At 40.6% G+C, this 23,308-nt stretch overlaps 1 protein-coding gene across 1 annotated transcript in view; it reads right to left on the bottom strand.

Moving 5' to 3' along the window:
* cacna1ab (calcium channel, voltage-dependent, P/Q type, alpha 1A subunit, b) overlaps positions 1-18,740 on the bottom strand; it is a 135,154-nt gene extending 116,414 nt beyond the window's left edge. Inside the window, exons 1-2 of the mRNA XM_084714436.1 lie at positions 18,640-18,740; positions 17,258-17,397 (exon numbers count right to left, since the gene is read on the bottom strand). Coding sequence (XP_084570562.1) covers positions 17,258-17,397; positions 18,640-18,732 — 233 coding nt within the window. The 5' untranslated portion in view covers positions 18,733-18,740. The remainder of the gene's footprint in view (positions 1-17,257; positions 17,398-18,639) is intronic.
* Positions 18,741-23,308: the final 4,568 nt, after the last annotated feature.

Here is a 23,308-nt window from a genome sequence, read left to right as displayed (position 1 = left end):
GCAATAGATTTTTTAGTTTTGAGCACAACTCAAACTATTGAGTTTTTAAAAAGTTTTACCAACATTCACCACCACACTTCTAATGGGCCATAAGTGATGATGATGATTGAAAGGAATTATTTTTATTTTTTGAGTCTAGTTTTTTAAGGAAAATGTTGCAGATTATACCTTTAAATCTTCAAATTCCCTTCTGGTTCACTTTTCATATTAAGAAAAGTGTTTCAAAATATTTGCCAAGAGGAAACGTAACAGTATAAAACTACAGACAGATCTACAAACACTGAGGCATATGACGTCCTGTTGTCTCTGATGATGACGATGATGATGATCATCTCAGAGGTCACTCGCCACCTTCACTTTGCCTGGTCTCTCCCCGTTCATGGCATTGCCATAGCAACCGGCGATTCCTCTCTTCGCCGAGTCTCCACGGTTACCGACCTGCTCTCATTCATAAGCGTTGCCAGGGCAACGCAGCCCTGGCTCATTGATGGAATCTCGGCATTGCCGCAGCAACGGCGATGGGAAGTGGGTCTCCTAACGATTGATTTTCAACCCCTTCAAAACCCCCGCATCTCCCACTCACCCACCCACCCACACACATGCACACACACACATACACACACGCGCACGCGTTATCCTTAACTACCCTCTCACACCCTTTTGTAACAGCAGCTCCTGTGCAGCTCCGGTGTGGTGCAAGCATACAGTATGTGCACACAAGCGTAACTTCCCTCGCATGCAGACAAACACGCACATTGACCAAACAAAAGTGCAAGTGCATCCTTTTACTGCACACAAACACAGATACATAAATCAAATGCATGCGTATGTGCTCACTCTGCACACACACAAACACGCACACAGAATAGGATCTGATGACAGTGACGAATGCTGCGCAGCTCAGGTAGTATGGATGACCCACTTTCTCTGCTGCTGCTGGTGTTGAACACTGAAATTGTTGTTTTACAACATGTACACAGACACACAAATCCCACTTACACACACAAACACACAGAATCGGAAGACTCTAATTCTATAGGGTAGGGTAGGCAGACCTTGTATAATCCTAAACCAGTCATTTATGGCTGCTTTTTAACCAGAAACTTAATTCCAGCTGACTGTAATTCATCAGATGAATTTTACTATCAATAATGTTTGATCATTTATTGAATAGAACCAAAATGCAGCTATAACTTCCATTTAATGAACTTGAAAAAAAATCATCAATATATTCATTATATTCTATTTAGAATGAACCAAAACTTAGAAAACAGAGCTCAAGATCAACAATGCTCCATTTTTAGCATCTCAACATTGGCTACACTTGTGTTTTGTTGATTTTAAGATTTGTTAATCACCTTGAAAGGTGGGTTGTACCAAAACTAATTCATATTTAAACCAAATTGAATCATAGTTTAACTTGAAATTATATTGTACCTAACTTTGAAACTAGTTTATGATTAAGAAAGATTCAATTTGATCCTACAAGTTGAGTTTAAGACTAAATTTAGATGTAGTTTAAGATGTAGTTGCTCCATTAATTCAGCCAACAGGTTTTTCTCAGAGGAGGATAAATTAGAGCTTCTCTGCCGACCTATCATGAGGAGGCTTAATATACTAACTAACTTTTCAGCTAGGTAGCAAACAGTGTAATGTTTTATTATTATTTTTTTTTAGCTAGTTAGCAAACAATCGTACATTTTATAAAGGACCACAGAGCAATTATTTTAATTATACTGATTAAACTCTATTTAATTTCTGTTTATATCAACGAACTCGGTTTTACTGAACTGGGATTCGTTTTAAAATGTGCAACAGAGCTCTGCTTAATTTTAAATCTTGATTTTGTTGCTGTCCAGTGAAAAACACTTTCAGGAGCTAAGAAAAACAGCAAGGTTTTCAGCTTTGTAGCAGTGCATTTTTCAGATGGCCCGGTGGCTTTGTAAATGGTTTGATTGGCTTAAGAAACAGGAAAGGGGCACTCCGTTCTTCAGTTTTATCAAAAAATTCTAAATCACTGATTTGGAGAGTGTTTTTACAGGACAGCGATGATTTGCTCTTTTTAAAAACCCAGTTTTGCTCTGATTCGAACTAAACTTAGATTAAATTATCTTTGTTGGTGCAACCCAGTCTGAGAGTTACATTTCCAAATTGTTAAACCCTTATTTTGCACAGACTCTCAGACAGAACAATCCCAGCAGTTCTGAGTTCCAGACTGAGGACTCAAATTAACTGTGTATTAGTCATCAAGGCTCTGAGGCTTTGAAACAACCTGCCTGGTGGGAAAAAAAAACTACAAAACTAAGACTAAAGTTGTAATAAACCAGAGTGCTGCATTATACAATGACGGCTAAGATCAGGCTGGTCCCCACTGGTGATTTATGTATTAATATTAGATCTGTTGTGACATTTATGAACTGATAAGCACGTACAGATCATGTATGTGCCCGTGTCAAGGACCATGTGCCTGCATTCACGGGTGTGTTGGACCGTATATAATGCATACTATCACAGTGTGGATTCTTTGGCAAAAATTGTAAAACCACACACAACATGCAAGAGACTGGGACAAGTTCCAGCCTGTGACATGTGCATGAGCTGCATGTGCAGTATGGGTATATTTGGGTGTGTATGTGAGCACAGCTTATGTGTGTATTATGTGGAAATAGTGTGGGAGTGCCATGTGTCATCACAGTGTGAACGCCTGTCCCTTAGTGTCTCCCACTGAGCCCTCACCCCCCTTGCTCACACACACACACACACACACACACACACACACACACACACACACACACACACACACACACACACACACACACACACACACACACACACACGTGATGGACAATGTTCCAGTGTGACACGGTGCACAGTAAAGGAATTTGAACAATATGTTCGATCGTGGTATAAGACATAAACAGATGCCATCATGCAAATCAAAAACACGGGAAAACACCGGTCTCATTATCGTCATGGTAATTTTGATGTGTCTGCAACTAAAGTGTCATAAATCATAAATAAATGTAAATAAGTTTTTTTTAGCTGACGTTCAGTTATTGACTTGTATTGACTCTTGGTCTGTCAGTTCCTTACTCATCTATTTTTGATAACTAAAAATTAAAGTGTGTCAGGGTCATGAGCTGCTAGAATCTTTTCTTGCATGAGGCAGGAAGCAGAAAATATGTTTTCAATTTAAAACAGCATTTCCGACAAATATTTTAGCACCGTTTCAGAAATAATTTCCCCACATATTAACAAGCATGACCCCTCACATACACTGGGCATGCACATGCCCTTGTAAACAGGAAGCAGATTGTCTACTCTGTGGTCGGTTGTTTGGTTGCAGAAAATACAACGAATGAAGAACAGCAATGGTGAAAAAGTAAGAACAGAGATTTCTTTGCTTGGACCAACGACAAGGTGCATTTGGTTGTCCACTAATCGGACGGTTTGATCCCTAGATTCCCCTTGCAGGAAGTGTTCAAATACAGGTCAAATATCAAATTTCACTATACGTTGTACTGTGTATGACTGTGAAAGTAACCAGTAAAGTTGATTATTGACACTAGTATATTATTCTGCCAGTACTCAAGGCTGATACTGTTTTCTTCCCGAAAAGGGTCATGTGATTGAGTGAGTCAAAAGTCTGTCAGGTCAGAAGAAGACGCAGAAGAAGCAGCAGAGTAGTTTGGACGCCACACATAAATGTAGAAAAAGTTATGCATTTTAAAAACAAAAACATATTATTAGTCGAACACAGGAGCCTTGTCTGGCAGCAAGGTAAAGCAGGAAAAATGTTGAAAATATATGCACACTTAAATATTGCTTCCTACACAAAGACTCCTGCTGCCTCTCTACACTGGGGACGTGGCGTCTGTTGTGGTAAGTATCTCATACAATCCTACGTCAGAAAGTTCGAACTTTCAATTTGGATGAGGATTGGGATGGATCTAATAAACATGGGTACGACATCAGGTTTGATGTATGTAGACTGTATGATGATCACGTCTACTGAATTATAGGCTACAGCGAAGTCAGTATATGAAATAGATGATGTCATTGTCAATCCCGATAGCTGATAGTCACCAACCTCTGAGCCCTCTAACATCGTGATTTATAAGCTCTCTGTATTTAAAGGTAGTTTGTCCCCTCAGAGGTGCCATAGCAGCTGCTGCTGCTGTTCATTGCACTACATCTCCATGCTGTGTTCATTATTTTCTTATTAAACACAACTAAGTTATGGACGTGGCTCAGAGACGAATTCCCCTTTAGACCCAGCAACGATATCATCGTCCATTGCAGTGTTTCACCATGGACATCAGAATATGTCAGTTCAGTAGTAGACATCATCCAATCCTACAAGAAAACATCATCAATAGTGCAATACTGGTATTTATGTGTATGACAGAAGAAGAGGAGGAGGAGAAGAAAGTGGACTCGGTCATGGCAAGGGAGAAGATGCCAAGTTGGGATGCCAGTTTTGCAAAGAGAGCTTGTAGTAGCGTTGTATTCGTAGTATGCTGCTATAACAGCAAACATAAATGTATGTTCATGCATTCCCATTGGTTGGTTAGGAAATGGAAGTCTTGGCAGCACCCATGTTGTGAGATGGTTATGCTAAATTTCTGTCATTATCAGAATTTTGTTCCACACTGTCTGTGGTCATAAGACTCTAAGATCAGCTGTCTTTGAATGTTTCTCACAATGGCATGTAGACCATCGTTCTGGAGGCAAATTACTAAGTACTCCAGTATACCGTAATACTTCGATAGTACTTCAGAGAGCCCAAAATTGCAGTGCGTACTTGGCTTAAATGACAAAAAAAATTGCTTCAGTTTCATTTGGTCACAGTGAAAGGACTGATGTAGCAAAACTTGACTGGCATTCTGGCCTTTCTAAAAGTATTCAAGTGTTGTAAAGTGTTTACTGTCTACAAATGTTTGTGGAGCAGCCTATAGGAGGTCCACTTCTTACACGGCGTGGATCGAGGGCATTAAACCCTTCGCAGAAAAAAATCAAGGTAAGAAAACAAAACAATTTTCCTCTTTTAAGCTCTCACACCAGCCCTGCTCTCCCTCTGTCTATAGTTACAGGACATTAGGCAGCACTTTACGAGTGTTATGTCACCGCTCACACCTGAACACCTCCACCACGGTGGTACGCCCCAATCACTTTCCCTTATTGGGAGAGCCCATTTGCTAGGTACGGAGGGGTGTCGGGAGAGAAATCGGTGGCAGGATTGGAGGTGAAGGAGGGGTATTGTAACGGCTCCATCACCTCGGGGGGTTGGGAACGTTTTCCACCAGTTTATGTCATCACACCCCTCCCTTTCACTTCATCAAAGACACTTTTCCTTTTTCTTTCCATCCAAGCATCTCTTTTTTGTCTCTCATTTCATTCCTCTCTGCTGTTTTTTTTGAAGTCCTGTCTCTTTGCCTCCTGGTTGCTGAAGCTTTCATTGGCAGAGGCAGGATGGAAGCACTCTCATTCTGACCACATTCTCCATCCTCATCCCCCCCTTCCTCTTCCTTTCCCTCTCTTCATTTTCTCGCTCTCACATTATTGCTGATCTCAGCAGAGTGCTAACACTCAGCTGATGGACTCTCTCTCGCTACCTCCACCCCCAACCAAACTCCCTTATTTTCCCTTCATTCCTCTCTTTCTCCACCTTTTCTTCGTTTCCTCTTAGTGCTTCTGCCTTCTACTAATGGTGGAGGATGGATGAGGAGAAGTAAAGATGTCCTTTTGTCTTTCCTTCTCTCCTCCTTGTCTTTACTCCATCCATCCATCCATCTGTCTTTTAATCACATATATGTTTTATTAACCTTTATTTATCCAGGGAAGGTTTGCTGAGTGTGCATGGTTTTGTGCAAACATCCTCTGGCTCTTGGAGGTTTGTCACAGCTTAAAGGGATAGTTCAGATGTTTAAGGTGGGGTTGTATGAGGTACTTATCAATAGTCAGCTTATTAGCTGTAGTAGATGATAATTAACACAGTCCCAGTTACTAGGGAACAGGAGGGAACAGACCCAACTGTTGTGGACGGGGTCAGCAAAAAATGGATTTTAGTCACATAAATAAATGCCTACCTAAAAAAATCAATATCTGTTTAAGCGTATGCTATATTTAGAATTCTTGCTTTGCTTTGCCATCTTTATTTGGGCACTACATTTTCTCAGGCGTAATACTTCAGTATTCCTACACATTAGCACGCCTGCCTGTACCGACCTGTATCAGGCTGCAGATCAGCTGTTTGGCTCAGAGTGGCAAGAGTTTATTTAAGAGAAAACAAATACAAGAAACTAAAACTGAGTGATTATGACAATGGTGACAAAATGGCATTCACGGTGGAGACACAAGGAGTGGATAGAGACTGAACGGGTTGAAACTAGAGGCCAAGCTGGAGGCCCAGACGGTGCAGGTGACTAAACTGTGAGCTCATGGCCATGGACCCAGAGAGCTGCTGCTGCCATGAGTGGGACGGATATACAGCTACTGAATGTCAGCGTCTTGCAGACTTTCATCAATCTTCCGAAGGTAAATTGGACAAAAACATCCAAGACCAGCAGGTCAAGCAGCAATGATGATTTGTCATCAAAGTTAGTTTTTGACTCTCTTCTTTTGCATAATGACTGTGGAGAGGCAAAGCCACGCCCCTTCCAGTGTGTCCTATGGGACCTTACTTTGGAAAAAATATGAATGGTAGTCAACAGCGAGAGACAAATTATGTTTTGATCCTGTTTTAACAGTGCCATGAATTACACATCATGTTTTTCCAATTTAAAATATAGTTTTACAAGACAAGAAAGGTTTGTTGTAGTTTAGTTTTGTGTGAAACCGCTCAGTGAACTACATCAACACCAACTTCACTGCCCTTAGCAATGTTTATCTTACCTAAAGTGTTTTATCCAGCAATCCCTGGTGCGTTTATCAGCCACAATGTGAAAGAATGAGTAAGAACCTTTTTCTGTGACTAAATCTTGGTACAAAAACACACAGGCATCGTAGCTTCAGTGGCAAATGTAAGAGAAAGTCACTCACACAACTTCTGGATGCGTATTCTTTCTAATTATGTTTCTTCATACTCTGATACTTCAACAGTTTTACAACAAATGGTGACTTTCTTGACTTGTAAAGTTATCTCATAAATTGACAAACGTGTGTAATTCGTGGCACAATTCAAAAACAATCAAAACAATAAAGTCTCTCACCATAGACCATCATTAATATTTTTTCCAAAGTCGAGCCCATTGGCCACAACAAAAGGGGCGTGATTTTGCCTGTCCGTTAGACGACCAGACGGTTGTTTGTTTAAACAGCCCCGAAAAACACATGCACTCACCATCCGTGAAATCTTTAGAAAAGTTAAGTTTCATTTCAGTCTGATCCTGCAACTTTGTGATCCAAACAGCTGATCTGCTGTGATACAGGTCTGAACAGGCAGGAACTCTTATGCAAAATAAATGAGATTGTCATTTTTAAACCGGTGGAGCCATCAGTGGGTGGCGTTTTTTTTTTTAATGAAATAAAGAATTTGAAATGGAGCACCTACTGTACAAGTTCAAACCATTGACTTAATTCTATAAAGCAGCTGTTTGTCAATCCTGGTCCATCCCTCCGTCCATCTCTGCCCTTTAATTACATCAACACTGGTCTTTTTTCCCTCTCTCCTGTTCACCCACGTCATTCTTTCCTGTCTATAATCCTCCTCCAGTTTTTTCCATTCACCTCGTTCTCTCTCTCTCTCTTTACCAGGACGACTGACTGGCCCACCTGTCCCTCCGTCTCCTGCCAGCGTGAGTCTTGGACCTCACGAGGGCACGGCGTCTGGACCTCTGTGTCCCTGTTTGTGTGTGTCTTTCCTCTCAGTGTGCTGGCAGGTGTTTTTTCGTGCATGCAACATGTCACGTAGGTAACTGATTGTGTGTGAAGTTTGTGGGGTTTTTCTGTCTTCTCTCATTGACCTTCTGCTGTTTCAACAGACAAAGTTAGTGACTGGCTGGTGAAGAAATAGTCTGGCAAATAAAAGAGTCAGTTTGGTTGGTGGAAGTAAAATAAAATGAGTGACAGCGTCTACAGCAAAGGTTCTCAAGCCCACCTCTAATTATTACAACTTTTCGGTGGAGTTATAATAAATGAGGAAACAATTAAGAAGACAGGATTTCAATGCATTCAACACATCCAATTTAAATTAAATGCCATTAAATGTGAATATTTCTGGTTTCTTTGGTCCTATCTGACAGTAAACGTAATATCTTTGGGTTGAGGACATCATCTTGGAATTTGGGAAACATGTTTTTACCAATTCATGACATTTTATAGACCAAACATATAATCAATTTATCAAGAATATAATTATCAGATTGAACGACAACGAAAATAATTGTCTTCAGTGCCAGAGGGGTCAGAGGTCAGCGTCAGGTAGAGGGAGGCAGAGCTGGAGCTGGTGGAGACTACGTGTCTTGCTAAAGGACACTCCAGCAGGAACGATGCGTGTCAACAGAGTGGGTGTGATGATGAACTGCCCAACTTTACCACCCTGCTGCCTCCACATTGTGCGTCTGTAGGTGTGTGTTTGTGTCTGTGACTCTATTTCTGTTCACAAGGGTGTGTGGGTGGGCACAAAGCACCACACACTGAAGCAGGCACTCTGCAAAAAATGATTTGGTTTAAAGGGACATGACACTGACTTCTTTTAATAAGTCTGTTTTAAAATGGCCTTTTGATCAGTGACAACGGAGGTTAGCGCTCAAAGAATATTTAACTGCAGGTAATAAGAACGACAAACTTAGGCGCTACTTTACAACTAAGGGTTCAGTATGTGAAGGTTGGCCACTGTTGAATAGAAACTCCAAACAAACAGGGGCCAGCGTATGACCAGAGTTACTGATAACTAGTTAGCTCAGTTAGCCGTGCAGCTGTTAAATGACTCTGCTTGGAAAATTTATCTGAGGCAGGAATCATGCTCATGGACGAGGTATTTAAATTCATGTTACGATAAGTCATATTTGCCCATTTCTTTGCTCACTCTCTGACGTATCCAGTGTTTCCTGTTTTTTTTTTTCCTGGAGGTTATAACAATTAGCATCTGGTAGGAAAAACCTTTACCTTAAATAAATTACACATTTCTCGGTCTTTGAACTTTTTGTAACATTTATGATAATTCAAGAACACAAGTCAACTCAAAATATATAACATAGGTCTAGTGTTTTTAGACATTTTAAAGTAAATATACAATACAATTGACAGAGCTTTGATTAAAAAAAAACATGACACCTGTTGATCAATGTGGTCTGTCATTTACTGTAGTAGGTCAGCATGCTGATATTAGCATTTAGCTTTAATTACATACTGCACCTTTAACTCTCAGAACTAAAAAAAAATATGTCAGTGCCTCTCAAAACGTCTGAGTCATTTCTGATCTGCACCCACTTTACTTAAGGTTTGTTTAGCAAAAACAACTTGTTTCATGTTGGAGAAAAGATTAGGATTTGAGTTAAAAGAACTACTTGTTTAAATTTAAGGAACAATCGCAGTCAAGGTTAAAAGAAACCAAAGTTGACTGTTGGTAAGAAATACGTCCAAGTCCCATGTTGGCCCACCCATCCACCTCAAACTCTTCCTTGTGTGATTTTAGGCGCGAATAACAATATATCACCAATCCCGCCTACTACCAGGCTGTTTTAGGCACTTCAACAATCTACCAGTGATGTTGTTGATTTTCTAGTGAGGACTTTGTGAGGATGCATCCTCTCAGACCTCCCTAAAAACTTTCAGGTGGGTGTGGTTTTGCAGGACGCAGCAGTGCACGTCAGCACCATAATTTTCTCAGCCTGTGCATTCAGTTTTTTTCGAGATTCAGGGTGAGATAGTTTGTGTAGGTTACTTTATATGATAGCCTTCGTAAAGACTTATTTTGATTTGATGACAATGAGAAGTTTGTACGGGCTGTTTTTTCCCTAAAGTTTGGAAACTTTGGCAAACTAGACTGAATAATGCATAGAATCGGTGATTATTTTATTTGATAACCTAGGTTCAGGTTAAACTGACAACCAACAAACTCCAAAACTCCAAAACTGGGTGGCTCATTGACTGTTATCAAAGAGCTGTTCTGATATAACAAACCAGCTCTTTGCTCTTTAACTGTGATCAAACATACAGCTTGTGCAACCAAACACCCTCTATGTGTTCATATGCAGCAGACAGCCTGCAGGGCACAGAGTTGGAGGGTATAGGAGAACATATAGGAGAGTGATGAGCCTGTAAATGACTGCAGAGCAATAATGATAATGGAAGTGATGGCAAAGGGACAATTTTCAGCCAGGTACTCTCCCTCTATCTAACTGTGACCTCATTTTTCTCTCCCTGCCGGACTTCATTTCCTCACTCAATGTTCATACGGTATTTTCTCAGAGGAGGTACTGTACTTACTGTAACACCTGTGTGTACCGATTCTCGCTGTTAAATTAAATTTTGATTTGCTGTCGGAGAGCGACCTGATTAGCCGATGTTTCATTCACAGTCGGGAGCTCCCCGGGCTTAATGTGCTTTGTCTCGAACTATTTTTTTAACCCCGATGGCCCGAGTCAATACAGCCGAATAAATATCTTTATGAAGACCTGTTTCATCCACTCTGACGCAAAACCGAGCTGTGAGTCGTCCCCGCAGTGAGTCAGAGGTTCCTGTTTCCCCCCCGTGTTGAGTTCTGATGTCATTTGGTGTCTTTGCCAGACACATTTGTGACTCAGTATGCCATCTTTTTTCTTTCCCCGAGATGAGGTGAAATGTTTTTCGAAGACCCTTGGGGTTTTCTCTGTCTCACCTCCAGTTTGTTCCTTCTTTACTTTAAGAGACAAAAAGAAAAAAAAAGACAGCTTCAATCTTGTGCAGGTACTAAATCGAGTTTGAACAGGCAGGGACCACTTTGATGTCGGCAGACCTGCTCCTGTCCATCTTGTTGCCAGACATGCATTTGTCAATCCAGAGTTTTTATAGTTTCATAGCCAAATAACTGAAAGCAACATTATGTAACTCTTCTACTTCTACTCACAACTTCATAATCATTTTGATGCTACGCTGAACTATAACAGGGTGGCGCTCTGCATCCCGTACGCCTGCTCCGCGACAAAAGTACATACATTCTATTCTAAAAGACTCTGGTAAAAGTAGAAGTACTGATTTGACTTCTTTACTCAAGTAAAAGTCAAAAAGTACAGGCTCTGAAATGTCCTCAAAAATATAAAAGTAGAAAATAGTCCCCTGACGGACATTTCTAACTGCAGTTTCTGTGCAAATGTAACTGGACCTCACCTTTTCTGCAGTCTCCGTCTCTGTCCGTTTCATCTTGTTACGTCTCTTGTATTCCTTCTCATCTTATTATGTCTTATGTCATTTTTGTCTTGTATGTGGCTGATGATTTGTTACATCTTTTTTGCCTTGTTATATCTTTTACATTGTTTGGCATATTGTTATGTCCTCTTCATGTTTTTCATCTTTTACATTTCATCTTTTCTTTTTGTATCATTGTTGTTTTGTTACGTCTTTTTCATCCTGTTACATCTGTTACAGTTTTTCAGCAGACTAAGTTACAGGTGTTAATTTGATCAAACACAGACGCTGCTTTCCAAGAAAGATCAAACTACAAACTTTGTACAGCCACCACGGAGATGAGGGCTTGATACTTTTGGTTCACCAGGTCGAAGCAGAAGTTACTTGCAAACTTTAATAATGTGCTAAAAGAGTGAGACAGAGCCACCCATCCTGGAAAATACACACACACGAGTACACAGTACGAGGTTTAAAAATATACAGCTTACTTTGCATGTGTAAAACGAGACAGGTCTATTTTTGAACACGGTCTCTGTTAATGTCCATTAGAAGAGTTGTAGGGACGTCTTTGGTGTCCTCTCATTGACTGACTGGCCCAGAGTCTACTGTAAACGATTAGATTACTGTGTGACGTCACAGCAGGCACTGAAAATCAATGGACTGTCATCCCTGAATACTAAATACACTAGTCACTCCGTGTGTGTGTGTGTGTGTGTGTGTGTGTGTCCCCTCTCCTCTTTCCCCCCCCTCTCTCATTAATTCTTATCCTCATCAAGTATCTCTCTCTCTCTCCAGTGTGTTTGCCAAGAATGAAGTCAGCACACGTGCGAGCACGCTTCACAACACCGTGGCAAAGGCCTCCTCAGTCACGACTTGCACGGCACACACACACACACACACACACACACACACACTCTCAGGAACCGAGAGAGGGGAGAAGAAGCGAGGAGGAGCGAGGCCGACACTATTAACACGTAAAATCAAACCAAACTAAAACTCTGAGGTCTTTGTTGCGAGCCCGAGACGCTGCAATGTTTAATGTTAAGTGTTGGACTAAAGAATGATAGTTCAGTGACTCTTGGAAGTTTACTAAAAAAAAATGTAGCTCGTCCTGAAGGTGGCGCTACAGGAAAGTTCACAGGGTCATTAAAATCATGAGGGATTATCACACTGAGATCATGAGTGTGCTCAGAATATTTAATGGGAATTTGCTTCTATTTGGAGGCAACTTCTGTACAAAATGTAAATTCATACATGTAAAGACTCGCTGACGTAACACATTCTCGAGCCAATGAGCATTCATGACTGTTTGAATTTTTGAACTTGAAATCTGATAAAGCAGTGAGTTGTGATGATAAATGACCCTTTGATCGTCACATAGATCTGAATACTGTCACACATGCAGCAAGGAAACATGGGAAACGTATGCCAGCTTCCTGCAGCCTGTGTTCAAGACCTTGCACTGTATGAATATACATGAACACTTGAAATATGACTATAATTGGTGATATAGGCCATGCATAGTAATGTGTGCGTACATATACAGTTTCTAAATACAGAAATACAGTACGTGTGTGTGTGTGTGTGTGTGTGTGTGTGTGTGTGTGTGTGTGTGTGTGTGTGTGTGTGTGTGCACGTGTGTGTTTGAGTGTGCATGCACCACAAGGTAACAGCAGAGTGTGTGTTATATAGGCTGTGCTGAGTGATTGATCATAGGGAGCAGGGAAAAGCAGGTTACTGCAGCGCTCTCACACACACACACACACACACACACACACACACACACACACACACACACACACACACACACACATTCCCTCTCTGAGCGTGCTCCTTTCGGCATTTGCTCTTTCTCATTTCCCTCCCCCTCTTCTCCCATCTCCATCTTTGCCTCCCCTCCTCCTCCCATCCTTCCTTCCTCCACCCCCTCCCCCCCTCCATACATCACTCTCACCTCCCCTGGCCCACCCCACCACCCATCATTCCTCCCTCCTTCCTGTGGTCTTCCTCCTCTAGCTCTACCTCCTCTCTGCTCTCCATCCCTCCTCTCACGCCTTCTTTAACAGCCAAACCCATCTTGTATTCGCTCTCTCTCTCTCTCTCTCCGTCCTGTTATCCAGAGCCCAGGGGAACGGAGAGACATCGTCACGTGTCCTCTTCTTCTTCCACCTCCTCCTCCTTTTTCCTCCCTCTGTTATCTAGCTGCAGTAGTACAGCTCCACTCCACTGCTGCTCTGGCAAGGGGAGGTTTCATCTCTCACAGAGCTCCCTCTGTCTCTCTGCCTATTTATCTGTGTATCCATACTCATCTATCTATCTATCTATCTATCTATCTATCTATCTATCTATCTATCTATCTATCTATCTATCTATCTATCTATCTACTGTAAAACCTCCCATAATACATGATTTCCCTTTACAGCAACCACAAAAAAGGTAATGTAGAAGCAATTTTCCCTTCACTAAACCCCACCTCTGCACTTTGTCTGCTCAAATGCAACAAAAACAAGTCTATTACTCATAATGACAGTGCAACCAAGAAAAGGGGGTAAGCATTAGCAAACTTATTGAACTTTGCCTCATATTGTTTCTTTTTTTTTTTTTTTTAGATATTTTATCAGATTGGTTGTGTTGAAGTGGTTACTTTTAATGATGTGGTATGATGAGGGGGATGGGTACAGTACAGTACAGTATCAGACCAATACCCGATGCTGGTATTAGTATCATGCATCTCGAAAAAAATCAGTGATGTCAAATGATATATTGGTCGGAATAGTTTGATCACAGCTATATCGGCCTATATTGCTATTGCCATATCTGTTGTGCAATATGCGCTTAAATGAAAACAACCAAAAAACCCATAAAATGCCTCCATACTGCTTGTCCGGTGCAATTCAAGTCTCCCAAAGCCCCAGCATGCCAAGCTGACTTGAAAGATGTCACTTACACCTTGTTTTTAGCCTAAAACTTCACTGTGGTTCCTTAGTTTGGAGCCACGTTTATGTGTGCACCGTCTGAAAACTGGTCGCCATTCACTTACATTATCTGAGAGATTCTGCAGTGCTGTTTTCCAGTGAAACTCCAGCAGAGTTTTGTGGACTAAAAAACTAAACACGACCTTCAGTCAGCATGAGGGTGAGTAGATAATGACTGAATTGAACTATCCCTTTACCCACTTTTGTGGGCTCAATGCAAAAATAATGTGTCTGTGTTTGTTCTATATTCTGTATATATATAAAGAATATCAGTCAATATTTCAATATTGGAAAATCTTAACTCGCTAATATCTGGCATCGACCCCAAAAATCCAGTATCAGTTGGTCCCCAAAAATTTAAGTAAACAACATGTGCAACAGTCAGAAAGTCGCCGCAGGAAGTTGCAATTGCAACAATTAATAGAAACTCAACCAATGTCTGCAAATTCTGCATAACCTTACAATTTTGTCCAGTCACCGCAACTTTTCTGAAAGTTTGACCAATCATCTGAGCTTCCCACGTGAACATCATACATGTTCATCTCAATGACCCGACTTGGCGTTTTATATTTTTTGCATTTTTACTTATTTTGTCACAGCTACTGAAAAAAACAAGGTTTGTCTTTGTTATTGACATCTCTCAATGCTCTGTGCGCTTTTTTATTTTATAATTTTGCGCTTGCTGTTTGCAAGTTTGAGCTCAAATAAACACTTTGCTTCTTTGTGGGAAAACTCCACAAAACACTTCTGCATTTAAAAATAAATCATATTTCAGCCTTTTTGGTAATGTTACTTAGAAGACACAGTACAGAGTGTGGTTTTATCCTCCCTGCCTTTGATTTTTAACAAATTATACAATTTCATGGCATCATCATCCATCACAATCTTTTAGAAAAAGTTCCTGCAAAATCCTGGAGGGACTGATTCAGATAAAGCAAAGGTTAGCTTAGATTTCTTTGGGAGGTTTCCAAAAACTGAAAGGTGAAGTCAAGTAAACAGACTTTGATTTAAATAGGTTTTTTTTGGTCATATATATTTCCTTATCATAGCTCTAGTAGTGTTAACCTAATGTTGCTTTTGTGTGCTATGATGAGAAACTATGAGAGAACACAGGTGTTGTTTCATGTAAACACACCTTTAGCGATGTCAGGCTACATTTTCTGTGTGCTTCTACAACACTGTGGTAGCAGCTCGCGTCTTGTGAGGATGAGTGATAACAGCGACAACATTTCAGAAATTAAAAGTCACAGATTTGAAGCATAAATAGAAACTGATGCTTCATCAGTGTATTTCTTGATCGATACTGAAACTGTGTAATTAAATACATTTAAACTGACCAGAGAGAAACAGAGAGGGATGGGATGCTACCAGTCTCTCAGCTATCGCCATAACAACAAACCAGCCCCCCCCCACCATCTCTCAGAGAAGTGACATTTCACTTTGCCCTGGTTGCTGCTCCCTGCAGTGCTGCTCTGATCCAGCCTGTGTGTGTGTGTGTGTGCATGTGTGTGTGTCCTCATTAAAGGAGGAAAGCAACTGAGGGGGAGTGGTCCTGATCACACACACACACCTTGTCAAACCAGACCTCTGCTGTGTCTCTGTCGGCATGAGGGTGTTTGCAATCAGAAAAGAGGAAGTCGTGTTACTATAACCTGCGCGCGCACACACACACACACACAGATTCAGAGTGAGGATTCGATGTAAAAAGAGAGATTTGTTATTTTTAGGGGGGAAATCTGTAATAGAAATTAAATTACCACGATATGTCATCAGAGATTAACGCAGTAGTTCACACCACCCCATCCCACAATTGTCAATAATTGTGGAAGCAACTGATAAAAAATTATTAAAGTTCAATTTTAGTGAAATAAAGGTTAGCATGTCATCATTAGTAAACTCTTAATTATGCATAAATATAAACTCAAAATTAATGCAGAATATTTGCCAAATGAGTAAGAGTCTGTTTATGAGTCGTAAAAAAATTGCTAATAATCTTTTGGAGGGAGTAGATGTTTATAACGGTAAAATTTAACAATATGTTTATGGGGTCTGTCGGACAGAAGGCACCGACCTCCAGCATGTGTATTTTCAGAGCTCAACTGTGGCTTAACTTACAGCGTAGAGCTAGTCCTCACTTGTAATTGTCAATTTAAGATGTTCTGCTCATCTTGCACTCCTGCAGAAACAACTTGTTTCAACCACAGATTGTATATTAAACAGGTTTTCAACCTATTTAATAAACCGTCTGTGGCTCCAGGTCCCTATTTTGACTGTAGAACTTATTTTTGCGTGTGCGAGTGCTACTTTTAGAAAAAGGACTGATTGTGCACAGAATGATGCCAATAAACAAAAAAATCTGCATTATGTTCTGTTAAAAAATATTCATATATCTGTCAAGCTCTACAAAAAAGATAAACTAGGAACACAAAGGATATTTATCGTTTTCAAGGTTTTAAGAAACAACAGCAAGTATATCAGTCAGCCACTTTAAACACAAACGCACACACATTCACTCAAACGCAGATTTTATATGAAGTAGAGTGACGAGTGGCTGTGGAGCAGGAGTTTGTACTATCCCCAACACTGATCCTTTTACTCACTGGGTTTAAATGCACTTCAATCATCTGATCACAGCTTTGTGAGGGAACCTGAATTCAGAAAACATCAGCAGCTCTGCAGCAGAACAAAAGTTCACCTCCGTTTGTGTGATGTTGCATCCAAAAATTATTCAGTGGAGAGTCTGAGAGGAAATTTTTACAAAAAAAGCCTCAACCGATTGCCCCAACTAACCAAGCGCTCGAGAGGAGCGGGTAGCCATGGAAACACATCCTACACATTTCAGCATCCAGAGCGAGGCAAACATCAGGCACCATGTGGACAACAGCAAGTAAAAACAAAAAGTGTAGTTAATACAAATAACATATAAAAAAGAAACAGTAAACTGAAAAACTCACCCGGTGAGCACGACCACGAAGTCCATGACGTTCCAGCCGTTTCTCAGGTAGGAGCCCTTATGTAACGCAAAACCAAGAGCCAGGATCTTGATCCCCGACTCAAAACAGAAGATGGCTATGAAGTAGGGCTCTGTCTCCTCCTGCAGGAGAGGAGAGGAGAGGAGAGGAGAGGAGAGGAGAGGAGAGGAGAGGAGAGGAGAGGAGAGGAAAGGAGAGGAGAGGAGAGGAGGGGTGAGAGGAGGATGGAAAGAGGAAAAAAAGGAGTAAGGGGTAGATTAGAAGAGGAGAATAGAAAGAGGAGTGTCAAGGTGAGAAGAAAAGGGTCAGCAAAAGGCAGATTGTGGGTCATTTTCAGTTCATATGGAGTCCTTTAATTGGGAAATTTGTACTTAAGAAACACTGGTTGATTTTAAGATAAAAAAAAAAAACCTGTCATTTTGTTAGATATAATTTCAACTACTGTGAGAATATGTTGTCATTCTCCTGTGTTATTGTGTACTGTGTTTATTTGTGCCTGTGTCCCCTGTGTGTTTGCAAACCTTTCTATGCACGCACATTCTGCATATACTGTATGTTCATTTCCATCCACCTGTTTTTCAGTTTGCATGTTTTTAATTTGCACTTTAAAAAATCGCAGTGGAGTACGGCTTTCAGAGAACCCTGATTGGTTCTTCGATTCAGACTGGGTCAAGTGTTGTAAAAAAAACAAATACAAAGGGACAGGTGCTCACAGACTAATTTTTTAAAAGAAAAATCTCCAATTAATTGTTATTAATTGTTAGTGACGTGCAATGGTCAAAATTATTTATTCTCCCAAAATTATAATGAAATGTTGTTGCCTACTGCAGCTTTAATGACACCCAACTGAGAATTAGTGCCCTAACTCTGCACTCTAAAACTGAATGCTCAAATTAATTATTTGTAGTAAGTAGTGAATGTTTTTTTGTTTAGAAGCTCTACTAACTTAAAAATGTTAAGTGCTGGTAAGATTTTTGTTACTTTGTGTTTATTAAACTCATATTTTACAGTTAATGAGGGAAAAGTGTCCATAAAAAGGTCTATCAAACACAAATAATGAGAGTGAGACGGGAGAATGAAAATTCTGTGCTACAAATTCTTACAATATTGGAGTTAGAGTATCAATAATTTTAATTAAACTGTGAGTACATGTAACATTAACAAATAATTAAGCTCAGATAACCTCAGACTTTTGAGTTTATGAACTCAAGAAAATTGTGACAGCAGGCTGCCTCTCATTTTCAGCATTTTCTTTTGCAGAATTTCTGTAAATTTGGCCATAAATTAGCGATACATTTGGATGGAAACCAGGCGTATGTGTGCATGTTTGTGTATATACTGATTTGTGTGTGTGTTTGTGTTACCAGTCGTTCAGACAGAGGCGTCTTGTCTCCGTCAGGAAGATGCTGCTCCAGAGCCAGGACGATGCAGTTTGCAATGATGGTGGTGAGGATCATCCATTCAAACGGAGTGCGGCTGGAGTTAAGGCCAACATCAACAACAAGTGGCACACACACACACAAACACACACCTCATGTAGGCTGCATGCACACTTGGGAGAGATCGAGCCACTTCTGATCAACTTCTGGTCAAAATTTCACCATTTATTATAAAATATCCCTGAATTAGGACGTCCCAATGTCCAGTGACCTTTGTGATATTTTCCTTTGTCTCTCTCTCCACACATTTTCTTCTCTGATGTCAAACTGTCCAATAAAACTGAAACTGCATTAAAAAAAATGACTGCTTACTGACCAGTTATGACATTTTCAGAATCGCATCAGATAATTCAACTGGCATTCTCTTAGACCCCAAAAGTGAATTTGATTGTTGAAGATCAAAATATAGTAAGTTTGATTACAAATTCAGGTTGGCAGAGACTGTTTTGCATTGCGACTTTTCTTGCAAAGAACACTGTGACTCATCTGTTTGTTTTACGGTCTTTGTAAACACACTTAACTCCGCTTGAACTTTACAGTATTTGAATCTGATTCTATACTGTACATAAACTCTGGTGGCCCCTTTATATGCATGTCACTACGTGGGTGTTAATTCACTGGAAGTTCCTTAATATTCAGTTTTTCAAACACATTGCCTTTCTGAAACACAGAAAACAACAAAAAAAAGGGGACATTTCTGCTTCTGCACTCCTGCAGCCTGATAATTAGATGCAAAAGAAGGGTAGAAAGTTATGACATTTCTGAAATAGAATTTAATAATTCGTCCAGCTTTCTTTTAGCACCCAAAACTCTCTTATGTTAAAGTTCAAACTACAGTAAGTCCAATTACAAATTGGAAAGTAGGGTGCACTTAGATTATTTGTTGGTATTTTTGTTTTTTGCATTGGTTTTCCTGCAAAGAACATTGTGACTCATCTGTTTGTTTAAGGTCTTTGTAAATACAATTAACTCCACTTGAACTTTACAGTATTTGAATTTGATTTTACGCTGTACCTAAACTCTAGTTGTCACCTCATATGCGTGTCACTGCTGTATGTGGGTGTTTAATTCACTGAGGGTTTCTTCATAGTGAATTATGGTTTTAAATCTGAACTGAAAACGGTCAGTTTAACAAAGCTGCACGTGGGAAAAAAAAAATTTATACACGCACACACAGGCTGACTCACAGAGGTCGCCTGGTGGAGCAGCCAGCTTTTCACAGCACTCTACCCAGTCAAGTGCATTTTGTATGTGTTGTGTTGCGTGTGTGTGTGTGTGTGTGTGTGTGTGTCCATGCCTGAGTAATGGCCGCTGGAGGGGCTAAGATGACTGGATACATCCAGACAGATCAAGCCTGTGCCTAATTGGCCAGTCATTATCCTGTTAGCCTGTATGTGTGTGTCTCTGTGTGTGTGTGTGCATGCGTGTGTGTGATGGGAGTACGTGTCTATTGTCGTGTTTACCAGATGCAACGTTGACATTGACACTATGGCCGGAGGACGGCCTCTGTGTGTGTGTGTGTGTGTGTGTGTGTGTGTGTGTGTGTGTGTGTGTGTGTGTGTGTGTGTGTGAGGGATAAGAGGCTGCTGGTTGATGTGAGAGGATCAGACAGGTCGGTCTGAGGAGTACACACTAACAAGACGTTCCTGAACTACACTGAACTGCACTGCACATGCTGGCTGGCAGAGACAACACACACACCAAGCAGCTAAACGCACCTTCAGGACAAAAAAAAGCATTTTGGCTTAGATTCTGAAAGTCTTATCTCCAAATATTATTGGTAAAAACTGTTTTGTAGCTATTTTTACAGTTTCTTGAGATTGTTTTTTAAAATCATGTATAATTTATTGTGTTAAAGGAGCAAAATTTAGCATTTGTACATCCAAAAATGAGTTCTGCAATAGATATGCACTCTGTGGTTGAAGCACGTTGTTTCTCTCCTCCTCCCCTGATGTGAAGCAGTTCAGGCAGGCTGCAGGAGCACTGCAGGACCGCAGGATGGGCGCACCATCGCAAACTGACAAGTGAGGACGAGTCCTCCACTGTGAGTTGATCAGCTGTTTATAACTCTGTCAGATGTCTGCTGATGTAAAGTTAAGCCTGTTATCCTAAAAACAAAAGCCCACTGCTCTGAAAATACACTCTTCTGCCTACCAGACCATTAAAATATTGCTTGATATAACTGTTGTAAACACCTACTCCTTTTATAAAAATGATTAATGACTTCATACGTCTCAAACAGACACGTACTCATTCAGCAAACATTCTGTATTAATTTTAACTCTAATAAACGTGAAATGGGCAAACAAAAACAGTACCAAATACAAATTTCAGTGGAAACAGCCTGGATTAAGTGAATAGTTCAATTTAACATGTTTCCTTAATCTCTGGTTACATATCATGGTCTTTTTATGATTTATTATCAGAAATATATTACAGATTATTTTACAAATGCACCCTAGTTGCTGCTACAGTCCACACAAGTAATGTGGAGTGTGTTTGTACTGTTTATCAGAATCAAGTAGGTGGGAATCTCTGACAAAACTCAAGAGATAATGTGATTTTTTTTTTGTTTTTGTTTTTTTCACTTTCTTGAGTAACCGCTCAACAATGAGGCTCAAAGTTTTATTTCCTCTAGAGCCGTACACACAAGAATTAATCTCCAATCAGACGTCAGACACAAAATTGCGAACTTCACACTCGACTCGGGCCTGAACTTCTGTGAGACTCGACCTGCTCAAGTTGGCTGTTTCTCTGATCTGGCATCGCGACACGTAACAGCGGTTTCTCGTAACAAAAGCTGACTGACCAGTTGGCGCCACAGTCTGGACAGATTCTGCTGAGAAGAGCACACGTGGCAGCAAACACAACACACAGCTGATCTATGACTGAGTGAAGTATGTAACCACCCCTCACACACTCACTCTCTCATAATAAAACCATAGACTGTGAGGGCTTGGTTAGAGAAAATCGAATCCATCATCAAGTCATTCAGATTGGAGGAAATCTTAGACTGATTATGGAAATGAGGCAACAAGTTCACAAATTAATCTGAAATCAGGCTGGAGAGTCTTGAGTCTACTTTAGCTAGCTTTGGATGCCAAATCCAAAATAAGAAAAGTTTCTTTTTTTGGCCAAAATGGCTTGTTTGAGAATAAAGTTAGCGGACCCTTGAGGTAGACAATACAGAGTTAGCACATTGCTAATGTGCCGCCATCCTGTGGGCAGACTCCAGACTCCTGCAGGATGTGTGTCACTGTATCTGCACGGGTGGAAATGTTCTTGATACCTTCTACCCATGTTTGCGTTTTTCCACTATAAGCAACCACGGTATGAACAACTTGCTGGATTTTGTTGCAAATCAATTTACAGTAACCTTACGCAGCCCGCGGACGCTGTGTGTGTGTGTTCAGTCTACATGCTAGCCTTCTACACCATCTATTATTCAGCAGACACACACTCTGCTGGCCTAACAACCTGCTGAAAGCAGGAGGTAACACTGCCTCTATATGTGTGTGTGTGTGTGTGTGTGTGTGTGTGTGTGTGTGTGTGTGTGTGTCCCTCTCTGTCAGTTCCTCCCATCTCTTCACCTCCCTGCAGTCTCTCTCTATATCTGTCAAGATCTTTCATTCTTGCTCCCTGTTTTGTCCTCTTTCTGTTTTGTCTTCTCCTAATTCTCCTTATCTTTATTGATTTTCCTTTCATCCTCTCGCTCTTTTCCTTTGCAGTTTCTTTCTTTTTGTGATTTTCTTGCCTCTTTCTCTTTCTCCCCTCTTTCTTCTTCATCTGACTTCAAACTAAGTTCCTTCTGTCTGTACTTCTTTTCCTCCTTCCATCCCTCACTGGCCTCCTCCAAATTTTAATTTCTCACGCTTCTCCTCGCTTTCTGTATCCCACTTCAGCCTGTTCCTTCAGTTTTTGAGAGAAAGAAAGAAAGAAAGATTAGGTGAATCAGAAGCAATTAGAGAGACGAAATTTTTGGCTACAGTATTATTGGTGAGCACTGCAAAAAACGTGTGTGTGTTCCTCTCTCGTTAATTAAAATGGCTTTCTGATGGCCACAAACACGGCCTGCCCTGCCAAATACACTGACCTCACATCACCCCCCCCCCCACACACACACACACACACACACACACAGTCTCTCCACCTCCTTTCACTCTTTATCTCCTCTTTCCACTGCAGGCGGCTACTCAAACAATTAAACACACATGCAAACAAAAACATGTATGCAAACAGAATGAACACATGCAGATGCACGCACACACACACACACACACACACACATTATTACACTAACTAATGCACTGATACACGTAGGTAATGCTTCACACACACACACACATACACACTCACACAAACAGGGAGAAAGGAAATACCCACATCAGCAATATTTTGTTGCTTCATTGCCTATTGTGTGTCTACACACACACACACACTCTCACACACACCCACACTATGATTCTGCCAGCAAGTGTATTAACTTATTACAGAGAGAGAGATGATTGGTATTTATGCGCAAGCTCCTTTTGTCAGGCAAAATTTCAAAATGGCTGCACACCATGAGGAGTAAGTGAGCAAATGCAGTAATTTT

Source organism: Lutjanus erythropterus, chromosome 3 (assembly GCF_056507025.1).
Source record: "Lutjanus erythropterus isolate fLutEry1 chromosome 3, fLutEry1.hap2, whole genome shotgun sequence".
Classification (NCBI taxonomy): domain Eukaryota; kingdom Metazoa; phylum Chordata; class Actinopteri; order Lutjaniformes; family Lutjanidae; genus Lutjanus; species Lutjanus erythropterus.
This window is presented reverse-complemented; position numbering and strand designations above follow the sequence as displayed.